Source organism: Bubalus kerabau, chromosome 1, assembly GCF_029407905.1.
Source record: "Bubalus kerabau isolate K-KA32 ecotype Philippines breed swamp buffalo chromosome 1, PCC_UOA_SB_1v2, whole genome shotgun sequence".
Taxonomy (NCBI): Eukaryota; Metazoa; Chordata; class Mammalia; order Artiodactyla; family Bovidae; genus Bubalus; species Bubalus kerabau.
Window position 1 is genome coordinate 7,989,982 of NC_073624.1, and position 12,213 is coordinate 8,002,194.

Sequence of the window (12,213 nt, forward strand, 5' to 3'; positions counted from 1 at the left end):
TAGTATGTTTGAAATTCCTTAAATCAAAACATCCTTAATCTTGCTTTGTTGCTGTGGTTGTTGTTTCTTTTTTGATTGCACCATGCGGCTTGCGTGATCTTAGTTCCCAGACTAGGGACTGAACCCGTGCTGCTTGCAGTGGAAGCGCCGAGTCCTAACCCTGGACCCCAGGGGATTCCCAATCCTGTTTCTAAAAGATTTCTCTTCTTTATGATTGTGCCTCTCACTTCTTCTGAGCGTGGCCCGATAGCTTGGTATATGGTTGTTTGCTGAGTTTGTTCATTAGTTTACTTGTTAAATGTTTATTTAACACACATTTATAAAGTATATACTGTGCGTCAGGCACTTTTATTACAAGTCTGTCTGGTATTTTTCTCTAATCATTTCAGGACTGATGAGGAATGTCTTAATATCTCAAGATGGTGCTAAAATTGGGATCGTGTGTTTTCAAAACAGAAGCACCTGGCTCGTTGTATTGTTCCACTCTGAGGCCACCTTGGGTGGCCAAGATCCCCATCCTTAAGCTTGTAAGAATCACGATGCTTGTGAAGCTGTTGCAGGTGTTTTTGTGATGGTTCATAACGACTGCTTGCTGCCTGCCTGTCCTAATTCCCCAAGTGATGAGGAACTCTTCTGTGAGCCTCTAGTCCCTGTTGAAGTCCTTTCAAATGTCACACTTTCTCCCACCTGTCTTTTATGGTACTGGATCCATACTCACTTAAAACCATGTGAGCTACTTACACGAGAGTTGGAAGGTGTGTATTTTATGTGATATTGTCATGGACTTATTTAGCATGTGATCAAGAAATCAGTTCCCCCTTCTGAAAGCTGTTTTTAAAAACTGTGTTTAAAACTGTATCAAAATTGCTACTTTGGATGCTGCATAAGTTGACAGATTGCCTCCTGGTGTACAAAGGAGGAAACTCCGCACTCTCTCACGTGGAGAGGCGCTGCTGCCGGCCAGCCCGCTCTCAGCAAGGCTTCTGAATTGCTTCTAACAGTGGTGGCTTGTGTTGTACCCTGGCACAAAGGGACACCTTACCTCAGGTCTCCTAGTAGGTCAGCAGAAAAATAACTGGAACATGAATGTGTTTAGCTTTAACATAAAGGTTACATTTTGCTTTCCCTTTGTCTCGCCCGGTTTCTCTTCACAGGGGTGGTGAATGTGCTGCTCACAACTCCACTCTGGGTGGTAAACACCAGACTGAAGCTGCAAGGGGCAAAATTTAGGAATGAAGACATTGTACCGACCAACTACAGTGGTATCATTGGTGAGTGTCTTTTGGATGTGTTCCTTTTTAAAAGTTCTCTTTTCTCTTTGTATCTAGAATTTATCACCATGATAAAGCTACATTAACGGACAGCCTCAAATCTCAATGTCCAACAGTAAGCATTTGTTTAGCTCCTGTGTCTGTGGATTGGCAAGGATTTGATTCATCTAATATGACTCCAGCCTAGGATTCTCAGCTCCATGTGTCTCTCTTCCATTTCCTGGGACCAGCCTCAGGATATTCTTCTCTTGGTGATAGCAAAAGCACAGGAAGACACGCCTGATCATACAAGCATATTTCAAGCCCCCGTTTGCATCTTGTCTATTACCATCGTCTTGGCCAACACACTCCCAATGGCCAAGCCTCAAGACAAGGGGTAGAGAAATATACCCGTGGAGTATAGCCCATAGAGCGAAGGTGGGAGAGGATGAATATTTCTGAAGAATAATTTGCTACTTTTTCTCCCCCAGTGTTATCTTTGGATAAAGATACAAAATTAGTGTCTGATATTTTTGAGCTTCTACTTTTTAATAGTATCACACTGCCAGGTTCTTCTTTCCCATCTTTCCCTCTTTATAATGAGGACAGTGATTTTCTTAAAAGGCAGTCCTATAAAATGAACTCCGGAGAACTGTCTTGTCTTTTTCTGTACTGGCCTTCACTGTGAAACCCACAGGCTGTCGTTCCCCATTCTGTCTGTGTAATACAGAGAGCTCAGTGGTGGAGATGGTCAGTACCGAGGAAAACTTGACCTGCTAACCCCAGATTTTTCAGGAAGGGTTGCCAAAAATTGAAGTTAGTCTCTCAATAACTCAGTGACTGTCAGTATCTGATGATTCTCCAGAAGCAGTTAACAGATTAACTTGTCATTGCCAGAAGGAAATCTTGATAGAATCAATCTGGCCTGTGTTCTGGGCACGTTGTCTTTCTAGTTAGGAGATTGTCCTCAAAGGTCCTTGATTTCTCGCTTAGATGCTTTTCACCAGATCATCCGGGATGAAGGGATCCTGGCTTTATGGAACGGCACCTTTCCCTCCCTGCTGCTGGTCTTTAATCCCGCCATCCAGTTCATGTTCTACGAAGGCTTAAAACGGCAGCTTTTAAAGAAGCGAACGAAGGTAAGCCCTGATCTTGAAAGCCGCAAACAACCCCTGACCCCTTCTCACTGTGTAGACTGATGCAGTTCGTTCTTTCTTTGCCTTGCAGCTTTCTTCCCTGGATGTGTTCCTCATTGGCGCAATTGCCAAAGCAGTCGCCACCACGGTCACCTATCCTTTGCAGACAGTACAATCAATTCTGAGGGTGAGTGCTGGGCTTCTCCTGCATTTAGACGGACAACATTCTAAAATAATGTGGTTTCTTTGTTCGAAGCAGTGTTAATAAAGCCGTGAAGTGCTCCAGAGCATTTCTCAGCCAATTTCCCGTTGTTTGATATTTTGCTGACTAGTCAGGCTGTCAGTTGGTTTTCTCTTTGGTTTGGAACAAAGTTTACACTTTGAATTTCTTCGGTCACCTGCTGTCTCAGAAAATCCAAGTATGGAGGAAGTTCTTTAAAGACCTCAGGAACATAATAAGTTTGCTTCCTTCACATTCAAGTTGATTGGCCTGGTGCATAGGGTGGATTTCCCTTTACAGAATCAGAGATTCATTCAGAAGGAATGAATGATTTAGCTTTTCTGAAGTATTTTCAAATTTCTAGTTTTTCATTCATTCAATTATTTATTCTTTGACATATTTTTTAAGTACCCATTCTACAAGCAACTGGGGTGCATGTGGTGAATAAAAGCCATAGTCCCTGCCCTTAGGAGTTAACCGAAGAGAGCGCGAACAGGTAAATCAGCATAAATAAGTAACTGCAAATTGAGGAAGGAGCTATCAAGGAAGTAAGCCACATTCTGTAATTTAGTGGAGAGGGCCACAGTGGGGATCTCAGATGGCATGATTGGGGTGGGTCCTCTGAGGAGCCCTGTGTAAATCAAGACTTAAAGGAAAGTAAGGACCCAGCCATGCAAAGAGCAGAAGAAAGAGCTTTCCAGGTAGAGGGAATATGGTGTACTAAGAGCTTGATGAATCCTAGCAACTGAAAGGGAGGCCACTGTGGCTGGAGGTGGCTCAAAAGGAGATCAGAAAAGAAGCAGGATGGCTATGAGTGATGACTGGATTTTATTCTCACTGCAGTAGGAAACTGTTGCAAGGCTTTAGACAAGAATAATGTGATCTCATTTATAATTTGAGAAGACTACTATGACTATTCAGGATAAGAGAAAAGGGAGTTTCAGGTTAGGAGGCTATTTCGGTCACATGTGAGATGCAGTGGTGGCCTGGACTAAGATGGTAGTGGAAAGGGAGGGATTCAAGTTGTGTTTGGGAGAAAAAATTCAAAGGACTTAAACTGATGAGTAAAATGGAGGCGTTAATGAAAGTATTTTAGTTTGAAAAGATTATTCCCTTCTGTTAAAAGTATTTTTACCAGTGGACTATTTTTCAATTGGTACTTAATATAAAGAATTTCAGTTGCAGTCAAATAAGTGTATTTTGATATTTTTATAATAGAAACATAACATGAAGAGCTTGGACTACAGAGGTTCTAACTGATTAATGTTTGTCATAACTTCTTAAAAGACTGGAAGCCATTCCATCAGTATCTAAATCTTCATCCTGGGCATGATTTTTTCTTTTGAGGTAGAATTTTCCCCATGATTCTCTGTAAAAATGAAAATTCTCATGCTTGCTTCATTGAAAAAAAATTCTTATTTTCACTTATTTCATTGAAATATTTCATTTGTTTCATTGAAAAAAAGAGGATTAATGAAATCTAAATACTAAAAGAGCCACCAGGGGCTTCCTTAGTGGTTCAGATGGTAAAGAATCTGCCTGCAGTACAGGAGATCCAGGTTCAATCCCTGGGTCAGGAAGATCCCTCTGGAGAAGGGAATGGCAACACGCTCCAGTATTCTTGCCTGGAGAATTCCATGGACAGAGGAGCCTGGTGGGCTACAGTCCACTGGGTTGCAAAAGAGTCGGACACGACTGAGCAGCTAACACTTTCACTTTCACGTATTAAAAGGGTATTTTTATTACCATGTGCTGTAAGATGTTACTCCAACATAAGTGGAAATTAAGATTAAAAAAAAGTGATAACAGGGCTTCCCTGGTAGCACAGTGGTAAAGAGCCCACCTGCCAAACGCGGGAGACGCGGGTTTGATTCCCCTGGGAAGGTCCTGCATGCCGTGGAGCAGTTAAGCCTGCGCGCCACAACTGTTGAGCCTGTGCTCGGCAACAAGAGGAGCCGCCGCAGTGAGAAGCCCAGCCACTGCAACCAGAGGGTAGCCCCGCTCAGTGCAGCCAGAGAGCAGCCCGCACCCAGCGACGGAGACACAGCACAGCAAAAAAAGAAACAAGTAAATAAGTAAAATTTTTTAAAAAAGAAAGCGGTAACAGATGGTAATTATTTATCTTGTTCCTTCTTCCTTAGTTTGGACGTCACAGACTCAACCCAGAAAACAGAACACTGGGGAGTCTTCGGAACATTCTCTATCTCCTTCACCAGCGAGTAAGGTGAGCTTTGTAGATGTTTCACATTCTGTCCTCTCTTTTAACAGTTGTCTCTGCCAAGAAGTGGTTGGATTTGCTTATCTTGTATTTTTGCCTTGGCAGCGGCATCCTGAAAACTTCTCCCTTGCCTGCTGTGCTCAGACATTTCTCATTTAGGAGCTTAGTGACACATGAGAGCATTTAGGGAAATTGTGGAAAAGTTCATGTCCTTGGTTCTTCATTAGTTACAAATATTCAGGACTTTTTTAGAAAGGGAATCCTCCAGTGAAATCCTGCCATTTGCAACAACATGGATGAACCTTGAGTGTTTTGTTAAGTGAAATAAGTCAGGCTGAGAAAGACAGATACTGTGTGCTTTCACTCGATATGGAATCTGCAGACAAACAAACTCATCAGTGCTGAGAACAGATTGGTAGCTACCAAAGAGGAAGAGGGTTTGAGGGTGGGCAAAGTGGGTGAAAGGAGTCAGCTGTATGGTAACGGCTGATTATGGGACCTGTGGTGGCGATCAGTGTGCAGTGTATAGAGATGTCAAGTTATAACGCTGTACACCTGAACCGTGGGATTTCCCTGATAGCCCAGTTGGTAAAGAATCCGCCTGCAATGCAGGAGACCCCGGTTCAATTCCTGGATCGGGAAGATCTGCTGGAGAAGGGATAGACTACCTACTCTAGTATTCTTGGGCTTTCCTTATGGCTCAGCTGGTAAAGAATCTGCCTGCAATGCAGGAGACCTGGGTTCGATCCCTGGGTTGGGAAGATCCACTGGAGAAGGGAAGGGATAGCCACTCCACTGTTGTGGCCTGGAGAATTGCATGGACTGTCTAGTGCATGGGGTCGCACAGAGTCGTGCATGACCGAGCGACTTTCACACCTGAAACAAAGGAGAGCCCTCCTCTAATCTAATACAGAGACGGCTCTGCTGAGTAGTGCTCCATCGATCACGTATCCCAAAACCCCTTGTTAGAAATAAGCAGGTGTCAGAGAGCCGCAGTCACATGGGGAGGGGAGGAGGGCAGGCGGAGGAGCAACAGCTGTCGCCAGAGCCACGACCACAGTGGTGATGATGGCCGGGCATTAGCGCTCTTGAGCTATTATGTGGCAGACACTAAGCCAGATGCTCTACTTGCGTCATCTCACTTAATCCTCACAACAGCCCTTTGAGGCAGGTACTGCCGTCATCTCCCCATTGCATTTAAAGGGGAAATCAAATAGGTCAGCACCTTTGAGGCAGAAGCTATTATAACTTTATTACTGTTCCTAGAGGTAAGATATTTTAAACTAAGTTTATTATAAAAATAGAATATGCTTGGGATAAAAAAATCAAAGATAAAGAATTGGTGTAAAGCTAAAAAAGCAAAAATGCCGATCATACCAAGTGTTGGCAAGAATGAGGCAACTAGAACTTTCCTATGCTGGTGGGAATTAAGAATGGCACAAGCATTTTGGAATGCAGTGTGGCATTTTCTTATAAAGTTAAACATACTCCGCCTATAGACCCAGCCATTCCCTTTCAAGGTGTTTACCGAAGACAAATGAAACATGTCTACACAAAGACCTGTGCATAAATGTGAGTAACAGCTTTATTTGTTAGAGTCAAAAACTGGAAACATACCAAATGTCCATCATTGAATGAGTAGGTACAAGTTGTGATACACCTGTACAGTGGGATACTGTTCAGAAAGGAAAAAGAAATAATTATTGATACGTGCAAAAATGTAGGTGGATCTCAGAATAGTTCTGCTGAGTAAAAGAGATCAGACAGAAAAGAATTCATATTGTATGATTCCACTTTTATGAAACCACTTGCCAGTGCAGGAGATGGAAGAGATGTGGGTTCAATCCCTGGGTTAGGAAGATCCCTTGGGGAAGGAAATGGCAACCCACTCCAGTATTCTTGCCTGGGAGCTTCCATGGACAGAGGAGCCTGGTGAGCTGCAGTCCTTAGGGTCGCAAAAGAGTTGGACACGACTGTGCACACACACGCTCATCACTCAGACTTAGAAAATGATCTACAGGGACGGCAAAGGAGCGTGAGGACAGCGTCCTCCTGGGGATGACGGATGGTGGGCACGTTCATGACCCTGAACGTGGTGATGGCTCACGGATGTACCCATCAGTCAAAGCTCGTCAAATGGGGGTCATTTAAACGTCAGTAAAGCTATAAATACATGCATATCTACACTGTTTTCTGTCTCTTTTCCAGGAGATAGTCACCATTAACAAAAAGTATGTGTATTTCCAAAATACTGTATAAAAAACATATATTTTCCGCTCCCTTTCCAGCCCCCTCTCCTCTCTGGAGAATAGTAGGTGGTGCTGGAAATGCCCAGCTTCTGATCTTTGCTTGGTCTTTCTGGTGACCAGCCCCACCCAGGAGTCCAGCAGGAACCACCTCATTAGAACAGAAGACACTGCTCTCACCCAGGACTTAAGGGATTTAGGAGCTCTGTGTCTAGGAGCAAAGACCAATGGTTAGAATAAAGAAATGTTCCTAGTGTTCTTTTCACTTAGGAAATTATAAGCAAGAGCTTCTAGAACTCTGTGCCAGGAACAGAGGACAGGGACTAATAGATTTTTTTTTTCTCTGTTATCTCCTAGCAGACCTCACCTTGAGAAATACCAAGGTGGAGTTTCTTGGGTTTCTTGGGGGAACATAAGTTAGCCAATGAACTAGAAATTCATGAGTCAAAGCTTTTCATTTCTATTTATCACACGATTCACTCCAAATAATGGGTTTTCACACATAGCAAGTATGTAAAATGTAGAATAGCTCCTGAATGGAGCACTTGACTTTTAATATCTCAGTCCGCATGCGTGCTACATAGAGCCCTGGAGTTGCTGATGAACTAGCAGATGAGATTAATTCACTCTCAATAATTAGCTCTGGAGACATCATTTACTCAGCTTCTGTTTCTAGCTGAAGCATTCTTCTCTGTGGTTGGAGCAGTCGTTCTAAAGGGCTGGTGTCCAGGCGGGCCTTGTCATCCTCATCACCTGGGATCTTATTAGCAATACAGATTCATGAGTCCCATCCCAGGCTTAATGCTTCGGAAACTCCGTGGATAGGACCCAGCAATCTGTGGATCACCGAGCCTTCCCAGTGATTGTGACATACACTAAATTTGAGAACCACTGAGTTAAAAGGTCAAATGTACAGAAAGACTCGGTATTGGAGAGATTTTCATTCCTGTCACTTTCTCTAGTTCTGTTCAGGCTGCAATGATCTAAACCAATTGGCAGCTCTCCTACCATTTAGGGACTGTTGCTGCTGCTGCTGCTAAGTCACTTCAGTCGTGTCCAACTCTGTGAGACCCCGTAGACGGAAGCCCACCAGGCTCCCCCATCTCTGGGGTTCTCCAGGCAAGAACACTGGAGTGGGTTGCCATTTCCTTCTCCAGTGCATGAAAGTGAAAAGTGAAAGTGAAGTCGCTCAGTCATGTCCGACTCTTAGCGACCCCATGGACTGCAGCCTACCAGGCTCCTCCGTCCATGGGATTTTCCAGGCAAGAGTACTGGAGTGGGACTGTTAGGTTGAAATAACTTTGTTGAGAGAGCCTTAAAAAGTCAAGATCTAAAAGTTCTTTGTTAATCTTAGATGTTGGCATTAAAATGGTTTTAGGATTTTAGGATCTGGACCCTCTCTGTGAGAACCTATCATCATTCTGTTGATTAATCATGGCTTTGAAGAAATAATCAACTTTTATCAATTCCCAAGCACCTTCAAAGATAAAGTACTTAAGTAACAGAAGTCCGTTAATATCTAAAACTTTGATTGCTTCTTTTGATCCTAAGAAGAAGCCTTTGCAAAGTAGTATGTTTCTTTGAAAACCTTTTGTTTTTTCCTCACCCCTTCCTTTCAGGCGTTTTGGAATTGTGGGACTCTACAAAGGCCTTGAAGCCAAGCTGCTGCAGACAGTCCTGACTGCTGCTCTCATGTTCCTCGTTTACGAGAAACTGACGGCTGCCACCTTCATGGTCATGGGGCTGAAGAGCACGCGCAAGCACTGAGGCACCTCTCAGCCCCCGGCGCTCGGAAGTGCTCCAGACGGGGGCGTGATTCCACTGTACTTGCCCCTTCCTCTGAGAAGTCTACCCTCATTGGCTTGAGATGCATCCAAGGGTACATACACATGCAGGGTTGTAGCCAGCTTGACTCATTACCAACTTAACTTTTTTGATGGTTGGTTGAGTTTTGGGGAGGAGGTTGGACCAATGGCCATATGAAAAGAACACATGATAGAAAACCTAAAAATGAAACTCGATGGGGATTTATTGATTTTCCTGAAGGGAATGGACTATTGCTCTCATGTATAATCTTCTCTAGTTAAAGTCTTTTTTAAATTTACCAGCTATTCTCTTTCCCTGAACCACCCCCCGGCTCCAGGTTCTACAACCAATTTGCTACCATGTAATTCTCTTGGTATTCTCCTCCTATATACTTTTGCACGTCTCCATCTTGGTATTTTCCTCACTAAAAGTGTTGTGACTATGCCACAGGCATGCCTATTATTCTTGAGCTTTTTTTCTCCTGATTCAGGAAAGATATCTTCTTTAGTGTGTGAGCTATTTATTTTGTGGGGGAAATGAAAATAATTAATTCCAAATGATTCTCTTATAAACTGTTTGTAAGCATCACTTATTCTTTCGTATCTGACATAATTAAAAAATATTTATTTTGAATCAACCTTTTCATTACAGAATTTGAGGTTTTGTGTTCATCCATATGGGCCCCAGTAAATTGTAAGCACAAAAGTGATTCTTCGAATTTGCCCTTTAGAGTATTACATTGGGTTTACAACCAGCTGGTAAAAATCACAGAAAAGGGAAAGGGAGCAGATACCTTGTTTAGGCTCTGGAATACTGTCTTCTTTTATAAACTCATGGTAGAGGCTGTATATTTTGAGAATAAACTTCTGGTTAAGGTTATTTCCGTTTGAAAATGTTGCTTAGAGTCCTGCTACTCAAAGTGTGGGTCCCAAACAGTAGCATCTACATCACCTTGGGAGCTTGTTGGACATGCCATCCCAGACCTTCTGAATCATCTTTTGTGTTTTAACAAGATACTCATGTGATCTGTACTCATCAAAGTTCAAGAGAACTTAGAGCTCCTGACTCCACCGAAGATGCAGTTGGTTTCAATTATGGAAACCAAACATCGATATCGAAGGAAGGGTAGACTAATGTACTGTATTAGAGCATCCTGTGAAAAGACCAGAAGTTCTGTCATCATTTACGTCCACCTCACAGCGCATGTTCAGGTTGGTAGGACTTTCATTATGTGGTCAGCAATGAATTTTGACGTCTCAAGGCACTCAAGAAGCAAACCCTCTTGACATGAGTAGAACAGCAGCTTTTTTAGACTTTATTTTAGCCCCTATATCAAAATGACAGGTTTTTCATTTATAAGTCTTATTCAGTCAATTAGAGTAATAATGAAGGGTCTATGTCTATTCTATACTAGTATTTAAGTTCAATTTTGAGAGTGGAAATTTATTTTCTCTCATCCTGATGGTAATTTCAAAATACATGATTATTAGACTAGTAATAATCAAAAGATCATTGTGTTGTTCTAGAAAACAAAACCTATGAGGAACTCGTAATCAGAGAACTAGACTGAACACTTCTCTAAAAGCTAGAGAATTGGCCCCACTAACTGCTTTTTATTTTATTTATATATTTTATTTTTTGAAGTGTGTGTGTGTGAATGTGTCAAGGCTTGAGTGGGGAGCTTGGGGGAAGAATGACCATAAAGATGCCATGTGTACTTTTGTTATTATTTTAATTTTTAATTTTGATGTTCACTTTGGAACTTGAATTTTGAGCTCAGGGTATTATGAATTGTTGGTATGTTAAAATAATTCCCAAGTCAGGATATATAGTTATATTGGATGTTTATGATGTGGGAATGTATCTGATGCTTCTTTTTTATCTGATTTTATGAGGAAACAATTTCACTTTGAGGTTTATGTTCCCTGTGGAAGCTAAGCTCACTATGAGTTAATAACTCACCCAGTTTTATAACCTTTGATTGTTAATAAGTTGCTTGAGAAAACTAAGGAGCTGAATTCTATACTAGGGGAAGGGAAGACTTTCTTTCTGATTCTTTATGCAGTTTCTCTAGAAAATGAGGATTAAGAATCTTAGAGATTATGTTAGAAAATTTCATCTGTAAGCATTTAATCTGTGCTTTAAAGTGGACATTAAATGTCCATTCTTGTCTATTTTACTGTTAAGTTTGAAACACAGAAATAGAATTTACCATCAGAACATAAGCAGTTGGAGTTAGAATCTTGGGTTTTATTCTCAGCTCTGCCACTAACAAGTTATGTCATCTTATGTTTCAGCTTTTTTATAAGTGGAGGCAATAATACAATCGATCCATCTCAGAGGGTATTTGAGAGCTCATAATGTCAGCTAAATCCCTTTATGATCGTGGGAGAAGGAAGATCTGAGTGAAACTTGTAACAAGCCCAGATTTATATGGCAATTTCCCTTCTTAAAGCTTATACACTTTCTCATTTTATAATCCCAATACCTCTGTGAAATAGGGGGCAAGTAACCATATTCCCATTTAATTAATAAGGAAATTGAGACAGCTATCAAATGACTTGCCTGGTTGGAGCCAGGACTAGAGTTGGGTTTCCTGCAGTCTAGTGTAATGATTACGAGAATGGGTTCTGGAGTTAGACCTAAGTTCAACTCTGGTCTTGCTCTACCAGCTGTGGGAACAAGGCAATTGCCAAACTGGTGTAAAACTCAGTTTTCTCAACTATGAAATGGAGATGATGATAAACCTACCTCATAGGGTGATTGCGAAGATTGAATGAGATCATATATATAAATTTCCTAGCACAAGGCTTGCCATATAGGAAGAGCTAGATAAATATTAGTGACGACTATTACTACAATATTATTATTGATGAAGGATGTGACTGAATAGATGCAACTGTAGTTCAGCGGAAAGCACTCTGGGTTTTGAGTCAGATCTAGGTGCAGAGTTTCATTCTGTCACTTAAAAGCATTGTGGCGTGGAGTCACAGATGTAGAGGATGGACTTGCCATGGGGAACAAGGGTAGGGATGGATTGGGAGATTGGGGCTGATATGTGCATACACTATATATAAAATAGATGGCTAATTGGGGCCTACTGTATAGCACAGGAAACTACTCAATACTCTGTAACTACCTATATAGGAATAGAAACTAAAAAAGTGTGGATATGTGTATGTGTGTAGCTGATTTACTTTGCTATATAGCAGAAACTGGCATGGAACTGTGAATCAGCTATACTCCAATGAAGATTAATTTTTTAAAAAAAGCACTGTAGCCACAGACAAGTCATTTCCTCTCCTTTCTTAGTCTTTATGTGTTTATCTTTCCAATA

The 12,213-nt window shown here is 41.7% G+C and overlaps 1 protein-coding gene across 2 annotated transcripts in view; it reads left to right on the top strand.

Moving 5' to 3' along the window:
• SLC25A17 (solute carrier family 25 member 17) overlaps window positions 1-9,753 on the top strand; it is a 42,142-nt gene extending 32,389 nt beyond the window's left edge. For both annotated transcript variants that reach the window (XM_055566531.1, XM_055566537.1), the window contains 5 exons: window positions 1,155-1,271; window positions 2,244-2,389; window positions 2,478-2,573; window positions 4,748-4,830; window positions 8,690-9,753. In XM_055566531.1, coding sequence (XP_055422506.1) covers window positions 1,155-1,271; window positions 2,244-2,389; window positions 2,478-2,573; window positions 4,748-4,830; window positions 8,690-8,837 — 590 coding nt within the window. In that variant the 3' untranslated portion in view covers window positions 8,838-9,753. The remainder of the gene's footprint in view (window positions 1-1,154; window positions 1,272-2,243; window positions 2,390-2,477; window positions 2,574-4,747; window positions 4,831-8,689) is intronic.
• Window positions 9,754-12,213: the final 2,460 nt, after the last annotated feature.